We start from the raw sequence: 23,452 nt of genomic DNA on the forward strand, positions 1-23,452 counted from the left end.
GTTGTGAAAATTGTTCTGCTTATATTCATTCAAATTGCTACAAGAAAATTATTTTCTTGTGTCACTGAGTCAGCCACTATCACTGCACTGACTCCCACATCAGACACTAGCTATCTATCATACTTTAAAGCCCTTTGTGGACAGTTTCTATCTTATTGTCTTACTTACGCCATTCCTGCTCCACATAATGTCAGTCTCATTACTTACCTGCCAAGATAACACTTGCTCTGATACCTTCTCATTTCCGATTTCTAATAGCCCCAAATAGCACAAGACTATTATGAGACCTATATCTGCATATGCCCTCACTCAAAAACTATGTCTGCCCCTCAAACCTCCAGAATAAAGTTTTTCTATCCATTTTTTCCTTTGTATTTGTTTTTTATTTTTGCAAGATGTCTTTTACTCCCTTCCAGTTCTTAGCATTCTTCATTCTTGTCTGTCAGACATGAAAATAAGACTTGCAGAAAAATACTGTTTCTGCTTTCCAGGCCTGTTACTGGAAGAAGAAGCAGGAGAGGACAGCTTCCCTGAGCTACAAAGTGGTTGCACTATTCTTCTTGTATTTAGTCTTCATCAAAGAACAGAAATACTACTTCAAAGCAAAGTTCTGTCTAGTCTTCTATTCTGTCCCTGAAAATGACCAAATTAACAAACAATATACAGAGCTGACATGTAAGTTGAAAGATCTTAATCTTAAATAAAGGAAATCTTCACAGTTTTGATTCTGCAAGGTATATATAAACACAAGTAGCCAAGAGTTTAAGAGTAGCAAAAATTTCTAACTTCAATTAAGTAACTACATCTTTTTTTTTTTTTTTTAATTCAACTTACTGTTCTACATTTACATTCTCCTTTTTGGTTTTCATGCTGAAAGCTCCTTTCTGTACCAAGGGTTTTCTTGTATCTTCTCATTGCATATATATAACAACTTTTCACAAATTGGCTGGTATATATATATATATATATATATATATATATATATATATTTTAACACTCTCTTACATTCATTGCAGAAGTTGCATAGTCCTAATAAACCAAATAAATTGATATGTTGTATTTTGTTCAATTAAAATTCTCAAGTCAGTGTATAAACATGAAGTCGTAAAGTTCATTACAGAAAACAATTGTAATATCCACATTTTACTCTAAGGAATGAGATCACACTTGTGGAATAAAAAAAGGCATAGAGACACTTAATGCTTTATAACAGAAATGCTCTAGATCAGTAAGGCCAGAAGCATTTGTGTGGAAAATTTTACCTACATCACGCTCTACTAATTTCTGTGAATGTATCAGCACAAAGAACTTGAGTCTTACCGTGGTCTCAAGCTGAAACAATCCATTTTCAAATAAAGGGACCAAATTTACATATGGGAAAAAACTGTGGACTTGAAACTCATACCTTCCTTTAAGAAATTAATTTTAAGTAACATGGCAATTGTGATCAGAATTCCTCCTACTGTTTTTTTTTTCTAGAATGCTTATTGTTATCTTCCAGAGGCATACAATATCTATCTGGTGTTTGGGGAAGGACTTCCCACTTCCGCAAAAATGTAATGTTTAAAGCTCACCTTTCCACTGAAGAGGAAGTGACAATGCCCGATAACAGAGGAAAAATGCTCCATTTACAACAATTTTTGTGGCTTCTTCTGAAAGACTACTGCATAAAATGATGAATTTTCTGTAGCACCTGTGTGGTGGGTTGGTGTCTGATGAGGTTTTGGTAGCGGGAGAGGGGGCTACAGAGGTGGCTCCTGTGAGAGGCTTCTAGAAGCGCTCCCCCCAGCTCCAGTTTGGACCCACCTCTGGCCAAGTCCAGGCCAGCTGGCACCTCTGTGAAACTCTAAGATGCTGTTCAGCAAGTTCTTTGTTCGTGGTTCTTTGTGGATGAGGGGAAGAGAGGAGGGGGATGCGAGAGAGCCAACCATGCGGACACCCCGGTCAGTGAGGAAGGAGAGGGGCAGCTGTGCCGGAGCAGAGGTTCCCCTGCAGACCATGGTGGGGTGGTGGTTGAGCCCCTGCAGCCCCTGGAGGTCAGCGGTGGCCCAGCTGTTGCCCTGCAGCCCGCGGAGGGCCCCGGGCCGGAGGAGCAGGGGCCGGGCCCGAAGCAGCCGCGGCTCCGAGGCAGCCAGCGCGGGAGCCGCCTGTCGGTGGGAGGGCGGCAGCCCCGGGAGGGACCCGCGCTGGGGGGTTCTGGGGGGCTGCGGCCCCGCGGGGAGGACTCACGTAGGTGCAGTTGGAGGAGGAATGTCTGCCGTGAGAGGGACCCCGCGGTGGGGCAGGGGAGGGCTGCTGGGGCCCCTCTCCCTGAGGAGGAAGGAGCAGCAAGAGACATCTTGTGCCAGACTGACTGTGACCCCCATTCCCTGCCCCCTGCGCTGCTGGGGGGGAAGAGGGAACAGAGCCCGGGAAGACCGGAGGGGTGTGCGTGTGGGGGGAAGGTGTGTTGTTTTTAAGACCTGGTTGTATTTCTTATTCTCCTTGATGATGGTGGTTGTTCATGAAATTGATGTCATTATCCCCAAGTTGAGTCTGTCTCTTGCCCGTGACCATAACTGATGAGTGAGCCCTCCCTGTCCTTTGGGTCGACCCTGGAGCCTTTTGGTTGTATTTTCTCCTCCCCATCCCTCAAGGGACAGGGTAGCGGTGAGCAAGCAGCTGCATGGGGCTTTGTTGCTGGCTGGGTGGGCTCAAACCCACGACAACCTGTCAGTCTAAAACGCTGAAAACATGAAAAGAGGGTAGGCTCATTGAAAATTCTGGCTTGTATTTGTTAAAAAGTCCTGAGTTTCAGCTACATCTCCTTGGTTTTAATTTCTCTTAATTTCTGGGGAATGATGTTCTCAGGTCTTTAAATGTATGGTAATTTCTCACAGTTTTTTTTAGTCCATGTCCACTCGAAGCAGTCAGCCTTGCCTCATGCCACTAATATCTAAACAAACACTGGTCAGTTAAATATTCTACAGACTCATAAATAAAAGACCCACCAGCATTACTGCTTTGCCATTAAAGTCTACTTCACATATGTCTCAACGCTCACTTGTGCAGGCAGTCCCAAAGGACACACAGATAAATTGGTAATTTTTAAGTATCAAACTTACAGTGACTACCAAAAAAAGCATTTTGTATTCTTTCTGTAGACCTCCTAATTTGTATTGAAGTTTTTCATGAGCAACCACACTGTTCTTCAAATCTTGCCTTAAAACCTGCACCTTTTTAGTAACCAGGTAGCTAGCAACCCATATTCATTCCTCTATAGCATATTAAAAGCATCTGTTTGACCTTTTAATTGCTAGCATTTATTGTGCACGTTTTATATAGCAAGGTCCTTCTCTTATGTATACAACGCTCAAAAAAAATGATGGGATGTGGACACAATATCCAATGGAGATATTTGAAACCCTGGATGCTGAACCGGACAAACAGAGGTAAAAAATGTAAGCTGTTAACAGGTGTGGAGAAACCCAACTGCCACATTTTGCTAGACCGGCCATCATGCCAACAGCAGCTTCTGTAGCAGTATTTTGCCTGAGTACCTAGTGGGACACTAAATTTCCCAATCCCTCCATCACCTGAAGACCTATCACAGGAACATGGTCCCAGAGACAGAGGAAAAGGAGGGGGTCTCTTGTCCATACACTGGGAAGCCCTTTTTAAACAGCACGAACCAACCCATTGGTAAAGACGGCCACCCTTCTAATTCTCATCATCCGCTTCAAGCCCCTGCTGTGGAACCCTCAGACAACCCCAAGGGCTCCCTTGGCCAGAAGCCGTGATGCCCCGGCCTGCAGTCCTGGCAGGACCTGCACCCACGCAGCAGCTTGCCGGCGGCTCCCGGGGAAGCTGCTGTTCTCTGTACCCGCACCTGCGGGGTCCCCTCAGTGACTCCCAGAGACGGGGCCCGCCCGCGCTCCCTGAGCCCCAGCACAGCAAACCAGGGCGGCGGCCTCCGCCTCCCTCACGGCGTGTCCCCCCCTCCCCGCACCGCGTATGCGCCTTACGCCTGCATCCCCCCTCCTCGCAGCACGCTGGCGCATGCGCTTCGCTCCCCTTCAGCGCGGCCCGCGGCCCCCGGCCCCGGCCCCGGCCCCGGCCCCCGCCCCCCCCGCCTGCCCCCGCCCTCCGCCTTGCGCACGCCCACGGCTTGTCTCTGCCCGCTGCAGGGAGGAGGGGGTGGGGCTCGGCTGCGCCGCGCCTGCGCAGCAGGGGGCAGGGGCCAGTCACGCAGCGTGCGCAGCTGCCGCCGTAGCGTGGAGCCGCAGATGGAGCCTCCCCCTGGCGCCGCAGGTAGGGGCGGCCGCCGCGCGCGGGGCGGTTCGCACGTGCAGCGAGGGGGAGGGGGGCGGTGGCGGCAGCGGCGGAGCGCGCCCTTTTCCCCACCCCCCACACCCCCCCTCCGCCGCCGCCGCCGCCCGCCTCGCCACGGCTTCCCGCGGGAAGTCCCCGTCGCTTTTCTCTGCCCGCCGCTTCGCACACGCCGGCGAGGAGAGCGGGCTGGGCTGCACCGCTGCCGGGTGCTGGGAAGGGCCACCCTGAGGGGCTCGGTGCGCCCTCGGCGGGCGGGGGTTGCCCCGCCGGCAGCTCCCGGCGCCCTCTGGGCAGAGTTTTCCCCGCCGCGCCCTCCCGCCCGCCCTCGCTCCACAGCGGCCGTGACCTCCGACGGCAAGACGCGGGGCGCGGCCCTCCGGGGCGCGGCGCCCGGCCTCGCGGCAGCGGCGACACAGTGGAGGTGACCGCGGGGCCTTGCCACCCGGCCTGCTGTAGCCTCCCCGGCTGTGTAACAGCCGTGAAGGCAAAACATCAAGGTTACGCAGTCCTCAGCTTCCTATCGCCAAGATCCTGTCCGAACAGTTACAGCCACGTATCCCCAGGAGTGAATTTAAGCCGGTGTCCTTCCACCCACGTAATGTTCGCTCACCCACCCTCTTCTTGAGGCAGGTGCCTTCGGCTGAGTAAGTTGGTGTTAAAAGGCCAGCCCCCTGACAGAAGGAGCCTAGTGAAGCATTGGTGTGCTTCAGCTAACGCGAGGTGTTGAGACACCCGTCGTCGGTGGTGAGCTGCACCGGTCGTGGCTGTGCACCTCTGTCCGTGTGGCCTGAAGGATGCCAGCCAAGGCCAAGTTCTGTTTCTGATGGAAACCTGCCCTGGGCCTGGCTGTCCTGCAAACGAGGCATTTGTAGACTAATCAAGTTCTGGTTTTGTTAATTGTGTCATCTAAGCATAGATCTGTTACTAAATTAAGAAAATGTTATAAAACTTACCGCTGCATTTCAAGTGGGTGTTGTTCATCTACAGTGTAATTTAGCTTCCCAGTTGTCCTTTGGAAAAAGTTTGTTTACTACACTAGCTTAAGTCAAGCTATCGTGTGTTCGGCTTATAGCAAAAAGGATGGCTCCAAACACTGAAGTTAATCAGCGTTCTGCTTCCCTGTTTATGTCTATAATGACATTGTATGTCCCTCCTAATCCATCTTGTGGTTGTGTGTTAGCTGTGGTAGAACTATTGAGGATGTACTTTTTTGAGCTACGTGCTATGTGACACCAATACTGAGATTCATCTGCTGAGCAGTGACATTGCTTACTGACACCTCTAAATCTGCTGCCTTGTTATCCAGTATCTCTTGCTTACCTCCCCCCTTGCATCAGTCCCTGGCTGTTGAAAACCTCAGAACGTGAACTAAAAGCGGAGATGTCTAAGTGATGTTGTAGAGAAGCTGGAATGATAGCTGCAAGAGGTGTGAGCTGCCCTGATCCTATCGGTAAGGTGTTAACTCAGATACCCTGATGTGGTAGTTTTTAATGTCGTCATTGGTGACTGCTGCTTGGCTCACGTACGAGAAAAAAGAGGGAGGATTACAGTTTAGTAAATTGCTACTTGTGACTGATGCTTCGTTTTATGGTCACAAAACACGCAGATATTCTCATGGGTTTTGCCATGTGGTAGGGAGTGAATATCAAGGTGTCCTCTGAAGCTCAGAATGTGGAACTTGTGAATTATGTCATTATTTGTATGGGAGGAGTTTTTTTGACAGCCACAGTTTGGAAGGAACTGTGGCTGTGTCATTAAGTGATTGCACCCAGTGAATAAATTGGTAGATAAATCTATTGTCAAAAATTTATCTTGCACTGTTTTGCTTTATCCTTCTTCAGAATGAATGTGCTGCAGCCCAGCACTGAAGCTGTTTTTTGTATGCAGCACTCTGTAGGGTGCTGTTTTCAGTAGTTTTCGTGGATTAATGGAAAACTCATTTTCTTTTTAATGAAATTTGGTTATAGCTGTAATTTTCAGATGGTGCTGTCAAAGATTCACAAATGGGTAAAGAGAAAAGTAAGGTTGTTGGTGGTAGCTTATAAACACAACACAGATTTTGTTACCTATCCTGAACATTTTGAGGGTCTTAAAAACAGAGGGGTTGAACACTGGTTTCATAATTTTCCTCCTAGAAATGTCTGTTTCTTACTGTCATGTGGAAATCTAGGTTGTTAAATACAGCAGCAGTATGTAAGTGGAGGGAGAGAATTGAGATTGCAGAATGGTTGTGACTTGTTTCAAAGTGGCATGGGCGGTAAGACAGAGCTAGAAAAATATACTGAAAGGGAAGAAATTACAGCTTCAAAAGACAGAGAGGCAAAAATAATGGGAGATGAAGCAGTGTTGAATTTAAAGGACAAAAATATGTAAGTAAAAGGAAGAACAGTTTCAGCTTTAATTAAAACTTATTTTAGGTAATATTTGTGATTAAGAACAGAAGTTGCCACTGTCAAGAAGGAAGTTGGATAAGAATTACCTTTTTGATATTCCTAGTGTCTTTGACCTGTGTTGGGAACATGAAGGGAAAAGGTAATTGTGATTTCCTGCACTTGCTTGGCAGCACATTTTAAAGAACTGTTTTGGGAAAAGAACTAAAAGATAAAAGATGTACTGGGATGCTCCAGTGAGTTTTATAATACTGAATGTTTTGAAAGGATTTTTTAGAGTTTAAAATCCAGAATAACGTCTGCAATCCTTGTGTTAATGTAACCAAAAGGCTTTCAGCCTTCTCTTCGTGTCAGAACACCTCATGCTCCGCAACTTTTGAAAACACTGGTATGGTCTGGTCATATCTGTGATATTAGTTTCTAAGATCTTCATTAATTTGTGGTATATGTACTGATTGTTCATTAAATACATTGGTACAGAAATCAAAGGTAGGCATTGTTTTTTCTTGTATCTTAATCCTTACTTCCAGGTAAAAAAAAATTGCAGGAAGAATGGTATTTGGTCCTGTTATTCAAAAGCCTTGGTCTTAATTTGTGGTGGTGTTTGTTATTTGGAACGAAACGTGTAAATTTTATCTTGAAGGGAGTGATTAGAGAGCTAAATATTCAAGCTCTCAAGGAGTTTGGGCAGATTTTTTTTTAAAATGAAACTTTTATTTGTGATTTACGTTATTTTCCTTTATGCCTTATCACACAACTTTGAAAATTAGTAAAGAGGAGTATGTAGTGCTGGAGCCACCAATGAGAATTATTTGGCATGGTGGGAAATCTTAGATGGTTAGCATCTCCTCTTGTAATAATTGGGGGGTTTCATGGGTTGTTACATTTTTCTGCATCCGTTCTTCATCCAGATGCTGGTTCTTTGATCTTTCTGTGTAGGTTTTACCTGTTACTCGTCTCTTGTTTCTGATGCAAATTGTTGCGCAGTTCTTGAGGTCACTGCTTAGCTCCATTATGCGTGGTCTGTTTCATTTATATACTTCAGATAATTTGTAATTTTTGCAGGACCTTTGTCTGTTTCTTACTCCAGGTAGAAGTAAGCAGTGAATTCTTGGATGACATCCATGGTTAGTTAGAAAGGATGTGGAAGAGATGAGGATGGTGCACTTGGGACTGGTTTCAGGCGAGAGGTGCGCAGAAGTTTGGGCTTCTCTTGGAACCCCATGTATAGGAATCCAATCATGTCTGTGCTATAACTATATTTTTGCTGTCCCAGACAAAACCCCGAATGTGTATTTGGTTGCTGAAATATGGCTGCATGATGTCTTTAAGTGACAGAAAGTTGTGTTGAGGATTTTACATCAGTTGCCAAGTGAAGCATTCAAAAGCGGAATTAAGGCTGTCTGTGCTATTTTAGTCCTTGACCAGTCCACGGCCTGAGTTGTTACTGACTTTGTGTTTTGTGCATTTTGCTGGAATCCTCATCTGCAGTTGTCAGGAGGGGTTTGAGGTGGGGTGGGGTCATTCCACTTACAGGTAGCTCACATCCTAAGTTTTCCTAACTGACAGGTCTGTCATACTTGAACAGTACTTCAGTCTAGGTGTTAATGAACCTGCATTATTTTCAGCAGAATGTAATGTGCCCTGATGTGCAGTTATTTTTTGGGCCCTGTAACTGGCTTTGCTGTATGATCAAGAGTGTAAAAATTCCTTGTGTCAAAAATCTTTGCAAGCAACTTCAGGCTTGGCTTTACTTATTACTCACTAGATGTATGACCATTTGCAATCAGCGTGTAATTAACAAATAAGTGTGCTTTGTTGGGTCTGCTTTTCCTTTTCTTTCTAGATATTACGGACTTGCTGTAATACAGCCATTGTTCATTTTTAGCGAACAGGCTTGTCAGTATTCTTGTAATCCAGTACTGCCATATTGCAAGAACATGAGCCCCAGAGCAAAATGTAAGATAACAAATTCAGCCAGTGAAAAAGGTGAAAATTGACTTTGAGGTGATGCTAGAATGGTGAGAAGTTAAAGCTTTGGAAATTTTCCCTGGTGTTGTCATCCCTGTACTCCATCTTAATTTAAAATGATGTCAGTAATAGACAGAAAGATCTCAAAATCTGTAACTTTTTGAATACAAAGAAATTTATTCCTATACATTAAAGAAGAAAAAAATGGTTGCTGCGTAGAGAAGCTGCACTAATCAGCCTCTTTTGCTTTTAAATCAGGGTTTCAGGGTATCCTGTATGTTGTTTCACTTGGGTTATAACACTTCTGTCACTTCATGTTGTTCCTTCTATACTTTAAAACCTTAGTAGAGACTAAAGTTCTTAAGACTCTAGTTCATATGCAAACACCTACGTGCAAATAAAATTACCAAACTCGGTAGCATTGCACTTATGCATAAAAGTGTTTGGTCCTGGTCCATCATCGGTGAGTTCACACTGGATGTTTTTAACTGATAAAATCCATTACCTTTAACTGAATCCTGGATGTTTTTTGTGGGACCGAGGTTACAAAGCAGTATGCTGAAACTATTTGTCCCTTTGACCCCATGAACATCTTGGCAGTAAGGGCACAGGAGCCCCCTCACAGACTACAGGGTTGTGCGCTGAAAATATTGATTACATTGATATATGTAGGAGAAAACCTTAGATTTTAGAAACATATATTTTTTTCTTCCCATGACGTGAATGGGTCTGTCTCTAAATTAATTTGTTCCAATGTGTAACTTAGTGTTTTTTGAGTAGAGGTTTTAAGTAATGGGTAATATATTCAATGATACAGGCTTTTTTGATAACTGTTTTTATGATGCGCATACGTGCAAATGATCTCGCATAACGTAAGATTGGTAACTTCTATTTAATACAAAGTGTATAAGCTAGGCAGAGTAAAGGAGATGAAACTTGAGTTGAATGCATTCTTTTTCTGGAGGAGTAGTAAGCTGTAATTGTCTTTGCCTATTCAAAACACTGTTACAAGTACACTAAAATAAATCTGAAATGTTTTTTGAAAAAATTTAATCTCTAGAGCCAACAGTCTGATTGATGAAAGGAATGTTTGCCAGTAAGCATGCAATTAACATCGTGCTGCTACTTCTAATAAAAGTGTGCTTTTTCAGTGTAGTTTTATAATGACCTCATAGGCCAGTATTTTAAAACAAAACTTTGGGATGAAATAGGGTATTTACAGCATAGAAACTATGTTTACTAAGTGATGTAAAAAATAACTGAATCCCTAAAATTAACGCGCTTGCATAATTTAGCTATAAACTTGTTATTTGTTCTCCAGCCCATCTTAAGTTTATACTTAAGTGTTGTTTGTACTATAGTTTGGCATATGGAAAAAAATGAGAGAATGGCTGGTAAACTCAAGTTTAGTAGTCTCATCACAGGTGAAGGCAAGACCTTCCCTCCCAGGAAAAGAACTGTGTTACACTTCTTTAGAGTGGAGATTTTCTTTAAATGTGATGCAAGTTAAAGAATGAGAATTCTACATGTATTTCTTCCCTTTCACTGTAATAACGCTATTACTTCTGCTGCTGAAGTTTTCATTAATACTTTTTCAAGGTCTATTTCTTAGCCTAAAAAAGAAAGGCATCTTGGAAATCTGTTCACTGACAACTGCTTATTTTTGATGGCAGCTGGTAGGAAAAAAAATAGTAAGGTGTGTTTAAAAAAACCGGTAGCTTTCATGGCACCATTTCTGAACCAAGGTCCCTCAAAAATGAAAGTGATTGCTTTAAAATGTTTTTATTTTGAAGTGTATTATATTTTTTGACTTGGATTCTTGAACCTTGGTTGAACTTTCTATAGCATTTTTGCTAGTGAGTAACATAACTGATGTCAAAAATTTGATATTACAGGGACATAAAGAAAAACATGAGGTATAACAATTGCTAATGAAAATATCAAAAACTTAATAAAACTTTTTCTGTTCATATATACTGTGATTCTTACTGAAATAGCTATAACATTTAAAGTACTACTTTGAGCTATTTTTCTAAAATGTGCATAGATAAACCAAACCAAGAAAATCCAAATTACAGGTTATATAATCAGAAATGCATGTTTTGGAAGCTGTCACTGGAATCACTCGACTTGCTTCCTCTTGCACACAGAAGGTATGAGGCTTCTGTGACTATCCAGGCAGACAAGTTTTCAACTTTTTCTCAACTTTTCTGAGTAATCTGTGTCCCTGCTGCCTGAACTCATGAGAGAGGTGAAAGCAGAGCTGTAAACTACCAGCAGGACATAGTGACAAAAGGGTGAGTCAGTTACACGCTGTGTTGAATGAAGAGGGGAGATGATACGATTTTTCTCAGGATGCTCTTCTAGGAGAGCTTTTGTCTTGGTATCCCCTTTTTGTGACAGTCTTCTAATTAATGTGACAAGCCACTACAGTCCCTTTCGTTATTAGGACTGTACAGCAGCTTTGTATTTCATTCTCCTCTTGTCCTCTTAAAGGTCTGCTGCCTACAGCATGGGTCTACGCTGCGATCCTCTCTGTCTCGAGGCCTTCCTGGATCCTGTGGTCAGAGGCTGGGAAGTCAGGACAGTATTCGTCATCTGGTTTCCCAGCTTTGATACGGAGTGAATTTGCTGTGTGTTGTGTGCTGTTCCAGTGGCTGTGATGCTCTCCTTTCTATTGATACATTTATTTCCTGATTTTTTGGGGTCATTTTTTAAAAAGTAATGAAAACCGTTAAACCGAATGGCTGTGGTCCTTGGCCTGCCATGGCAATAAATAGCTTTTGCAGCTGAGGGTTTTGACCAACCACAGAAAACTATTCCAATTGTAGTTTTGTGCCCTACATACTGTGTGCAACCAGAGAACTGTTTCAAGCATTGAGATTTGCCAAAACCTGCAGATTTTATTTCTTAAAAAAAAAAAAAAAAAAGGTCTTAAATGTGTTCTTAGTCTTTTGCTGAGTAGGGATATCTCCCAGTTTAGTAATCTGTCTCTCCTTTCTTTAATTCTTTACGCTGGGCTGAGGTGATACAGAAAACAACTTTTACAAGAGGCATTCCCTTTTCCGTAGTTTTCTCTTCCGTCCCTTTTTTCTGTCAGCTGCAAGCTTACAGCCTCTATACTGGCTGATCTCTGGCTTTAGGAAACGTTCAGTGGTTTCACCACACAGATTCCTTGGCTGTAGCCTTACTCACATTTTCAAGGAGCTAGTGACTTAGATGCTGTAACACCTGCAAGCTTGCATTTGGTTTTAATTCTGGCTTAACTTCTGTGTATATTTTTACAAAATACTTAGGTTTTACTGTTAATTGTATTTAGTCTGCTTTTTGTAACCTTCACTCAATTAGCTTGTGTTCATCCATCTGTCTCTTGTAATATTTGATGGTACTAGGAAATTTCAACAGAATGTAAGGTAAAGTTAGAATGTCAGAGTATTAAGTTACTCTAACAAACATGCCCAAGTTTTGGCTGGCAGAGGGAGAAGGAAAAGCTGCTGCTAACATTTATTTGGCCCTCTGGAAGCTGAGAGGTAGCGTGTTCTTGTTGGTTCACTTTGCAGCCAAAGGCCGTGATCATCTTGAACAGCCTACCCAGAAGGCCACGCAAAGTGTGTGGAGGATGTGAGTGGGAACCAAAGGTATCAGCTTTCAAATTCAGAAGGCAAACTGTGGGAAAACATTTCTTGCTTGTCTACGGATAATTTTATTGATGTTTGGAAGATAAACAGTAGTAGGTCTGTTGTAATGCAGATTCTTCTGTAGGCACTAGTCTGCAGCAAATCCAGTATTAGAATTATCTTAGTGCAGAATAGTGAACTTTCAAAAGGGGAAAAACATACTTAGTCTAAAACAGTAATATAGTGGGGAAAAAGGCAAAAGGAATCGATGGTTTCATATCATGTCTGTCTCATGTTTTTTGATGAAGTCTTGCTTCTGAGCTGTTGTTTCTTTGAAAGTTCCTGCAGAGCTGATTAGGGTGGATTGATGATCTCCTTGCAAGTGCTTATACATTGGTATCAGAAATGCAGTTACTCTGCATGTAAACATGTTTTTCTAACTGGTATCCACTATTGTTAATATTTGTGCCTCATTTTTCTTTAATATTTTGTATAAATGCTAGAGATAGCAACTTCAGTAAAGTGTTGTAAGATCCTTGAAGGAAAATCACTGTAATTGTAATGCAGCAGATAGTTTAGAATCGAGGAGGAATATTGAAATACTTAAGACATTACAATTGAAACTCATGAGTAGATACAGTACTGTCCAAACTGAGCATCTGCATTTGAGATATTTGGAGAGATGGTGTTGTGGGTTTGAGCCCACCCAGCTGGGAACAATGCACCCCACAGCCACTTGCTGGCCACTACCCTGTCCCCTGAGGGATGGGGAGGAGAAAATACAACCAAAAGACTCCAGGGTCGACCCAAAGGACAGGGAGGGCTCACTCATCAGTTATGGTCACGGGCAAGAGACAGGCTCAACTTGGGGATAATGACATCAATTTAATGAACAACCACCACCATCAAGGAGAATGAGAAATACAACCAGGTCTTAAAAAACAACACACCTACCCCCCCCACACACCCCTCCTGTCTTCCCGGGCTCAGCTCTGCTCCCTCTTCCCCCCCAGCAGCGCAGGGGGCAGGGAATGGGGGTCACAGTCAGTCTGGCACAAGATGTCTCTTGCTGCTCCTTCCTCCTCAGGGAGAGAGGTCCTGGCAGCCCTCCCCTGCTCTGACATGTGGTCTTATAAGTGCTCTTTAGTCCTGTTTCCTTTATACTGTTGAACAACTACCTTTGAATTACTGTTGTAGCTCTCATTCTTCATACTGGACACTGCCCTGTGTCCTGATGTGCCTTCTCCTTCCTGCATTTTTCAGCCTCTGTAGGTTTGACAACATGGGACTAAAAAGAGGGAGTTTGCCTGGAGCACAGCTCTGTCATTGGTTCTGGTTGAGCTGGTGTTAACACCAGTACAGTTACTTCTTGCTCTCAGTCTTATGCCCGTTTCCAGCCACCTCGGCCAGCGGGGCATGCCTGGCTGCCCTTCCCAGGCCCTGAAGACTTCTGTGCTATCCGCTACATTTCCGTGTACGCTGGGGTAGACACTGATGTACAGAAGTTAAATGAAGTAATTATTGTAACTCTGACAATTAGACCTGGTAACTCCAAAGTGTAAACCAGCTGAGAAGCACTTCTTTGCATGTGTTTGAGTTAGTTTTCTCTGTTGAACTGGACGCTCACTGTGTGATTAAGTGCATAATAGTGCTGCTGTGATAGGGTTGGGCGAGGGCAATGGGGGACTGTCAAAACTTCTCTTTTGGTGGCAGCTAGCAACCACCTTGCCTACCTGTATCCACACTCGTAGATCAGCTTAGTTTCTGCCTACTCTAAACACCAGTATAACTAATTAAAAAAAAAAATATAAGGGGAAAAAAAAGCCAACCAGAGGCTTAGGCTATAGTTTGAGGCAGTGGTGCTCGAGACACTTACAGTCTTCCCTCTGCTTGTTCTTAGTCTCACACAGTTCCCTTTCCTGGTCCTTTTATGCTGTTATATAGTGAACTGGATTGGAGAATTTGTGTGGGCAGAGGGGAAAGAGCCTTACAGGGATGGGGAGAGGCAGGACTGCAGTAATGCCGGCTTGCTCTGGCTGAAGTTGCTCACAGCAGAGCTGAGGCACGTAGCTTGGTGGTGCTGTTTCCTGCCATGTCACTCAGCTGAACTGACTTGTCCTGCTTCTTAAAAAACATGCGTCAAGTTCTGTGACAGCTTTGTGTTGTCTGTAACAGAATGAGTGGTCGGTACAATAATTGTACTGATGTTCTGCAGAAAGTTAAAATGAAGGATATTTAATTCTAATTATTTTATCTCGGTCATGAAAATCAGAGCATAGAAGCAAATCTAAGCTCTGAGCTGTTTGTGTTTGTCGTTTTTGTTGTATTTACAGAAGACACTTTGTTTTCTTTCTTTTGCTGTAGAATTTCCAAGTAAGAAATTTTTGAGGAGAAAGAGAAGACTTTTGTTCAGATTCTCTATGTTGCTTATTGTAACTGATTTCCTAGTGATATCACAGATATTACTGTTACTGTGTAACCTCATAATGTAACCTCATAGCATTAGTAAACTTTAAAATATGATGAGTTAGAAATGACTAGAGAAGTTTTAGTCTCTGTTGCCTTTTGATCTAGAAGTAACTGCAGATGCTCTGAAAAATAGACAAGTGTTTGAAAGTGGTAGGTAAATGAAATTCTGCTTCTTTCTTTAATTTCAATGTATCACACTTAATTTCTTTCTAATTTTTTTTCTAAACAGCTTTTAAATTAAATGATTGTCACTCAAAATAACAGTGTATCTGGCAGTTTCCGTAATGTCACTATCAGAGCTGATGCTATTCTGAAGCGTAGTATTGACATGAAAGGGTGAATTAGTGCTGTGCTTGAAGAGGAAACCCAGGTATTTAGTGTAACTGCGTTGGACTGTACAGTATTCTGAACAAGTATCCTTTAAAGGCTTTTTAACTCAGAAGCTAAGAAGTAAAAAGTTGTGCTTGATAAATCCTCATCCTGTTTTGAAGAAAGTGGATTTGGAAATGCATTTTCTAAGTGGTCTGTGTTGATTGAGTATTCAAAATCACTAGCTGTACTCAGAATACTGAATTCTGATTTGAGACAACTGAAAGCAAGCTGCAACTGCACAGATTTCAGGCAGCAGCACTTGTTCTTGTTAAGTTGAATTTCTCAATAAAAAAATTCTAGATCCTCCATTGAAGAGGCTTCTTAGGGTTTTTTTTCAAGGAACTGAAGTCTTCCATATAGCAATACAAATTTCAACCTTTATGCAGTCTATATGCAGACCTTCTATTTAGATAGGCAGAAATTAGAATGGGCTGCCAGAATTTTCGGTTCATTGTGCACATTGAGCAGAATAGAAATATTCAGGATAATGCTCCTATTTGTATCTGAGCAATTTTAAATCTTGGACTTTCCTGCCTTTTGATCTGTGTGGTCCTTCCATGGTACTTTATGCGGCTTGTTTGTGGCAGTTTTAGTATACTGGTGTATCTTACATAAACAGTGCTGTGTTATTTATGTAAATTGACTTTCTCTGATGTATAGATAATTTTTTTTGGTTTTTTTTGTCACTCTTGCAGAAAATTCTAAGCTCAGACATGTAGAAAAAGATGTTCTGATCCCACAAATAATGAGGGAGCGAGCCAAGGAGCTGTGTTCAGATAAAGTGCAAGGTAAGAGTCAAATATTACTTGGGAGAGCAGATGTATTGACTTTTGTGCCCTGAATATAATCCTTGTTTTTGAAGTCAAGTAGTCATAGGATTAATATGTATGATCTGCATCTTATCTGTACACTGTGAAACCAGTAGTAAAGTGATAGATCTGCTGTATTGGCTTTCGCTGCTTGGTGATGTGGACTGTTTTCCAAAATTACTTGTTCTCGAGGGTTGTGGAATTTAATATATAAAACTTCCCATATCTTCGTCTAGACTATGTGATGACAGAGCAACACAAGATTTACTATGTTCCTGTACGTAATACTTGATGCTTACATAAACGGAATTGCTTCATTTGAGCCTTCAGTTGGAGCCTCCCTCACTATGATCAATGTATTTAAATATTCCCACATAACCGCATCTTTTCTCTGCCCCAGTATTTTAATGATACATGCACATAAGTGCACACCTGTTATTAGACAGACCTTGAAATAGGATGATGCAGTCCACTTTTGCATATTTTCATTTTCTTTTGAAGAGTACTGGACAATAACTCTTTAAAGTTGGGAACTGCCACTACTTCTGACACCCAACTGTTCATATATTCCTGGAAGAAATCTGGAACTTTTTGAAGTACCAGAAAGATAGAGCTACTTAAACACAGGTTAGCTGAGAATGTTCCTGTATGAAGGATGCAAGAACGGGAAAAAAAGAAATAAAATTAGACCACAGAACTATTCTGTACAAGTGGCTTTCAGCACTTAGTGTCTTGTCATCTAGATCTGTGCTTTCTAAAATTTTTTAATCGCACACCCCACCAGTAAAAAATTTCTGAGTGTGCAATCTGAATATATATATTTATTTGTAAATTATATACATGTACCACTGTTGTACTAGTAAATTATGTACATTATAAAACAGAAAAATAGAAATTAAAAAAGGTGAGATAAAGATGAAATAAACAGTACCTCAAAATAATTTTTGTTATTTATCAACGGTACAAAAAACTTTTTGCTCTGAAAATATAACTATCAATAACAATATTTTATTGAGAGCTATATGGTTCAATATACTTTTCTTTTTTTTAAATCTTTGTTTAACACTTTGCGATACAGCAATTCAAAGATCTGGCTCCAAGTTCAGTTTGTTTCAATACTTGGGTTTAATGGGTGTCACAGCTGAAAAAGACACCTCACAAAGGTGTGCAGACCCCAGTGGAAGAACTGCATCATTGCTTGCATTTACTGAATCATAACATTCATTTTTCAATCCCATCCACAAGTTTTGCAAAGGTTTTGGTGGCAATTGGGCTATGAATGACCATCTTCCTTGATGTCAATCAGTTGTTCTTCCAAACTAATCGGGAGGTGTTGCATGTTTACGTTTTTAACAAATAGGTTCAAAACCCACTGAAACACTCCTTGGAGAGACTTTAAAACAGGTTAGAAAATTCTGTTTCTAGCCTTTTAAAGCGTACAGAGGAGAGGTTTTGATGGGTGACACACTCACATTGTGTTCAGCAACAGAAACAAAACAAACCAGGAAATCACATAACGAGGGGAACATATCCAAACATGTGTTTTCAAAACGCTCTCTCCGTGGCACAGGTTTCTTTTGAAAAGCAGTTACTTCCTCACTCTTTGTTAAAATGCCACCTTCACCTCGAAGGGACACATTAAGTGTGTTTGTTTTTTGGAAATACGTGCTAGGTACCAAACTACTCGCAGCCACCTGTCATCACCGAAAAGGTCAGCAGATTTGGAACACTTGTCTTTTTGTGAAAGACAAACGTGCAAAGTTTGACAGCTCGTTCGAGCGCTTTGCCACCAGGTAACCAGCGAAGCTCTGTGCAGTGCAAGAGATTTTCGTGGTCCCTCCCCAGCTCATCACCAAGTCTGGTAAAGATGCTCCTGTCTGAAGGGCTTGTTTTCGTGAAGTTAACCACATGGATGTCACCTGCAGCACTTTGTGCACTCCTGGCTCCAGCTTCTTTGCTGCCGTAGCTCGCCTACGAGCGACGCAGGGAGGGAGTTCCACCTGCGGTGCCGCCTCTGTGACCCCGCCCTGGCATCCCTTTGCTATTGCAGTCAAAGCAGCCGCCCCATCAGTGGCTACACGGGCACAGCTTTTCCGTAGAACGCCGAAACATTGGGGGTTTTAAAGCAGCCGTTTCCCGTTGAGAATACACCTTCTCCGGTACCTCTCTCCTTCAGCGGTGCACAGAACCCGTACGTTCTTCATGCGTTTCAGTGCTGAAATGCAAACGCTGTAGCCGAGAGAAGTCAGGAACATCCGTACTTTCACCCAGCTGTCCAGCAAACCTCCCACACGGTGCAAGTTGTTCCAATAGCTGTTTCTTCAAATCCTCAGCAGTGTCTTCTACGCATCTTACAACAGAATCTACTGACAAAGGAATGCATTTTAGTTTGCTGCCATATTGTTTTGCACGTGGTATTTCAGCAATTTTTGCTGTGGCAGGAAGAACAATTGTTTCCGCAGTGACATGTGGCAGCTGCTTTTAGGGGTTCTCCAAAAGACATAAAAGCATAGTGTTAAAATAATTTTAAGGTAAGTGGGAAGAGAGTTGGGAATATCTGCCAAAGGGAAGTGGCATCACATGACAGGTAACTTCCAGTGCTACTAGAAGGACTTAATACACCTTTATTTTTCATTTGAATGGTAGTTTAATAATTTTTACTTTGAACTCTATAGCTGTTGGGGAAAAAAAATGAAGAGGAAAAGCAATTACTGTGTTGGTGGTTAGTGAAAGAGGATGTTAGTTAAAAATATTTTGAGGGCATGCTATTTGTATAATTTTTTTCAGGGATTGACCAAAGGGGATGTGTGTGTGTGTGTATGTTTTTCTTCTCTGAACTTTCTCTGTGTAAGATAAGGACTTTGGTTTCAGCTTCTTAATTTTCTGTGGCAGCACCCAGTATTGGAGGTTTTGAGCTGTGAGTTGTGTACCATTACCTTGCAGCTTCTCTATGTTTTAGCCTCCGTGAATTTTAAAGCAAAACACTGTCTTTGTTTTTCCTTTCTGTGAGGTTAGGCAAAACTGTAATTTTTTTCTTCTCTCTCCTGAATAGACTTCAGTTGTGTATCTTTAGGAAAATGAGGCTTGTGGATGCATCTGTCTCCCCCTCATTCCTCTGTTACCTGTAAGCCTGTTACCAGCTTATAATTGTGTGGAAGTTCGAGATGGACACTGAATTATTTCTGATGTAATTTTTATGGTCAAACAGACAAGCAAACCCCATGTTGACATCCCTGTTAAAAAAAGGTGGTGGCATAAGTTCAGCTATTTTTGTTGTACACCTTTTAACCTGGTCTGGGCGGGGAAGAGACCACCACAGGAAACGAAGCTTAAGCAGTTTTGTGAATGGGAGAATTTATCTCTTAATTCCATCGTGAAATTATTCCTGGAGTAAATTTGTCTTTTTAGTACACAGGGATAGGTGTTAATCAGAGTAAATAGGCTACACTTTTTATGCTGTAAACAATTGTCAGCTATGAATATAAACTGTGTAATTAAGTAATCAAAACCGCTGTGATTCGGTTTGTGGGCTACAGAGTGTACACGTGTGCATGAAATTGTGCTGTTTACACTAAGTGGCTTAGCTACTCATGTAACTTGCTCTCACTGTAGGATTTTTCTGCTTTATGTTAATTTTGTTTGAACGGCTCATACTAATACATTTTTGTTTCATTTTGTCTTTAGGAAATTGTTGTAAATGCATTGGTAATATAGGAAATAAAGCTATTTTACAAATACGGGCCTTTACAATTTACTTGATGCTGCTAGGTTCGTGTGTGTCCCTATGGGGAGCCCCTATACATTCAATAGTGCTCTGCATGAGCACGGGGGTCCATCTGTATACAGTCCGTTACCTTAGCCTGCAGCCATACCACCTAGAGCTGTGTGCTTATCAGAGCTAATAATGCAAGTAGTGACAGCCTGTCCAGCACGTGTTCAAGAGTCATCCAGGGAAAAGAAACCCCAAGGGTTAAAAAATAAATAAAAAATAAAGGTTTTGTTAACTCAAGAGGTGATCCTGCTGCCCTAGCATGGTTAAATGGGTAACCCATTGCTGTGCTTGGTTGTTAGCATACCAGAGGGGATGAAATAACCATGAAAATGTGTCCATAGCATAGTTTTTAAGAACAGTTGAGTATTGTGCCTGGTCATGGTTCATTTCACATAGATGATTTAAATTTATTTTGAACTTTTTTCAGATTGTTCCAATATCGTTCTTATGTGTGCTGCATGTTTCTCAAGGATTCAGTACCCCTCAGTTGCAGAATAATTTCTGCGTGTTTAGGATTTTCAAGCACTTTTTCAGTGAAAATGGATATATTAGTAATTTTCTTAAGAGAGTAAACATGCTTTCTGCAAAACACTAGTCAGTTTTCCATGACCATTATGTAAATATGCTTTATTGTATCAATATCCATGCACTGTGTGTGTGTGGAATTGTGGGCTACTGTAGGGAGTATCAAAAGTGTGTAAAAAAACCAAGCAAACAAAAAACCCAACAACATTGTCATACAGGAACTTTTCACTGTGTTTGTACAAACTGTAGCATGAGTTTGTCTGAAATAATATTAAATGCATGTATTTCTGTGTCAGTGTGTCCTTGGCATATAAAAATGCGTGCTTTCAAACTGAAGTAGCTAAAAAGAAATATTTACTTGCCATTGCCTTATCTATTGCTTTTAGGAAACAATTTCTTAAGCAAGCTGTTTTCCTTTAGAATGATAAAGTTTTTGGCTTTAATTTCCAGTTTTAAAATTTAAAGTTGAGTACACTTCTTTAAAGCAAAATCATAGCAGATTTCAGGAACCTGAAGTTAGCATTTTTCATGAGAAGGGTTATCTTTAGCTTATCAATACTTCTGTAGTTTCTGGCTGTGCTGTGCTTTCCATGAGTCCTCTCTGCTCTGAAACTAGGGACACTCACTAAAAACGACCTGCAAGAGCTTTGGTTGATCTTGATCATATCTACAGAAATATTTGTTCCATTTCTTAAGAGCACTTATTCTGCTGTTCAGAGTTACCGGTTCTGAAACTTAACTTGATGAGTTGAAGTGGAGAAGAACTGTTGAGGAGAGAAATACACCAACTGTAAGGATTGTACAGTCAGTTCAGTTTGATTTTGGGTTACTTGGCTTGGAAAATAAAACCAGAAACAGCTGACTGACTTTGACAGGTTGTGGGTTTAGACTCCTTTGAAGAAGTTGTCTTGAGATCTCAAAAAGAAATTACTTGATCACATGAGATCATAATTTTGCATTATATTTGTTGTATATGTTTTCTGTATTTGCTCTATTATAAAGCAATTATGCCCACCTTCCAAAACCTCACAATTTTTTTTTTTTTGCTGGGAGAAGATCAGTCTTGCTACACAGACAAGAGGATTTAGTTCTAAACTTTTTCCTTCTAAATTTTATTGCCTGCTACTGATACACGGTCTGGGTTTGGGCCTTTCAGGGTCACCAGGGACAGAGAGTTCAAATTTGCCTGGATCTGCCATTAGGAAGGTGATGAAGTAAGGGAAACAATTTGTATGATTGAAGACCTGATCCTGCCTGTGACTCTGCAAATAAGAATGTGGCTGTTTCTTATTTGAAGCTTGTTATGGGAGATGTCTCTTCAGCCAAGATGACAAGTTGTTTTTTGTTTTTGTTTTTTTGTTTTTTTTTTAAATGAGAGGGGGATGTTTCCACCTGTGCTGAGTTGAGGACCTTCTTTGGAGAAGACTTATGTTCATTCTGTTGTCTTCAGTGGGAACTGTGTAATTAAAGCAACTGGATTCACATTGCTGAAAAAATTCTTGATACTTGGCAAGGCTTTAAAAAATGGTTTGGAAAGCGTGGCTGGAAAAGGACATTTCCAAGCAGCCACCCTCCTCCCATTCTCCAGTTTCCCCATTAGCCCTCTCCTCCTTAGGGCTCATGTTGATACTTAGTGAAAATGATGGGATGCAACACTACTGCAGGCTTCTCTACAGTTGAGCATGACCAGTGTCAACCAGAGTTTTGATAATGTGCAGTTACTCAACAGTCCTGTCACTGACATTATCTCTGTCCCCGTAGGGACCACCTGCTCCAGACCATGACCCTTGCACCTGACATATCAAGGCCCATAAACCCAAAGAAATTTCTGATGGAACTACATGTGATGCTGCACATTCAAATGCCTAAGCACACCTTTAGATATTCATTCTTCAAAAAAAAAAAGTCTTGTTATATATACTTTCTTATCAGAAATGCAGATAATGAAATGTGTGAAATACTTAGCAGATTTCAGCTTGATGTTACTCAGTGATGTTGCACACTTTCCTTTGTATTGCAGGGCAAGTTCTGTTAATTGGTGCAAACCCTTGCCGAATGCTGGGGGAGGATTAACCTGTTGGAACCTACAGTCATGGTTCTGAGGTTGACACTGGAAGATGCTAAGACTGATAGTAGTGAGAAATTACACGACAGCTCACATTTAAAGATTTTGATATATCTTATTTTCTTGAAGCGAATTAAAATTAAAATGACCATTTGTAAGTGAAATTTGCTTATCTGCTTTGCCTCATTGTGAAAATATAGTTGTTACCGTTCTTTTGTTTGTGATGATCTTCTAATTGACCAAAGCAAAAAGATCGAGTGACCAATAAAAATCAATGAGTTAACATGACAGCTCCTGGTAACTTTTTTTTTAATTAAGCTGCCGTGATCAGAAATTGCTTACATGTGCTTGTGTACATATTGTTCAGAGTTTGATGGAAAGCCTGAGAGGTTACATGGGAGGAATCAGATTTTGTGACTGGAATAGCCTTCTCTTATGAGGATGAAAAAAGAATGCTGCCTTACTACCTGCAACTTCTTTTTTGTGAGAGGAAGGTTAGTATAATTTGAGAATATAGTTTCAACCCAGCGACAAAACTACAGGTGGAGAAAGGAAGAAAAATGTTTTCCTCTGTTGCTGTATTTATTGTCTTAATATTAAAGTACATTGTGCGTGACCCCATGACCCTATATGAAGCCATTGAGATTACTGTTGTAAATGCTGTGCAGTTGTCAGTAATTTAAATTATTTTAGATGTTTTGATAGTGTACAGCTATATTTAGTACTGGTAATAAATTACTACATTGTTTTCCCTGCCTAGCATTTCTCAAGAGTAAGATGCTGAATTTTTATATGATGATCTTGCTTGCACACAGTAGCTTTTATTTTGAAAAAATTATTCAGTGCTATATATTCCCAATGAACACTTACTCTCGTCACATTTAACTATGTGAATTAATACAATCTCTAGAGGGATTATGGTATATTGAGCTTTGCTCCAACAAACTGGGCAGAGAGAACAGCTATATGTAAATTACAGTTTGAAGAAATAAGATACTAGATCTCGTGGTCTTTTTTTTTTTTTTTTTTTAATAATGATGCTTACAGCATTAACTACCCTAAGCTAATTTGAGGGATTTAATAGAAAAGAAATATGAGAACATATTGTGTTGCTTGGTGTTGGAAATTCAAGTATTCTAACTAGTGTTAGG

At 41.3% G+C, this 23,452-nt stretch overlaps 1 protein-coding gene across 1 annotated transcript in view; it reads left to right on the plus strand.

Moving 5' to 3' along the window:
* Positions 1-4,226: 4,226 nt before the first annotated feature.
* The window catches only part of CMC1 (C-X9-C motif containing 1), a 43,180-nt gene continuing 23,954 nt past the window's right edge, over positions 4,227-23,452 (plus strand). The window contains exons 1-2 of the mRNA XM_086468664.1: positions 4,227-4,290; positions 15,826-15,918. Coding sequence (XP_086324790.1) covers positions 4,266-4,290; positions 15,826-15,918 — 118 coding nt within the window. The 5' untranslated portion in view covers positions 4,227-4,265. The remainder of the gene's footprint in view (positions 4,291-15,825; positions 15,919-23,452) is intronic.

Source organism: Leptosomus discolor, chromosome 7 (assembly GCF_034619465.1).
Source record: "Leptosomus discolor isolate bLepDis1 chromosome 7, bLepDis1.hap2, whole genome shotgun sequence".
Taxonomy (NCBI): domain Eukaryota; kingdom Metazoa; phylum Chordata; class Aves; order Leptosomiformes; family Leptosomidae; genus Leptosomus; species Leptosomus discolor.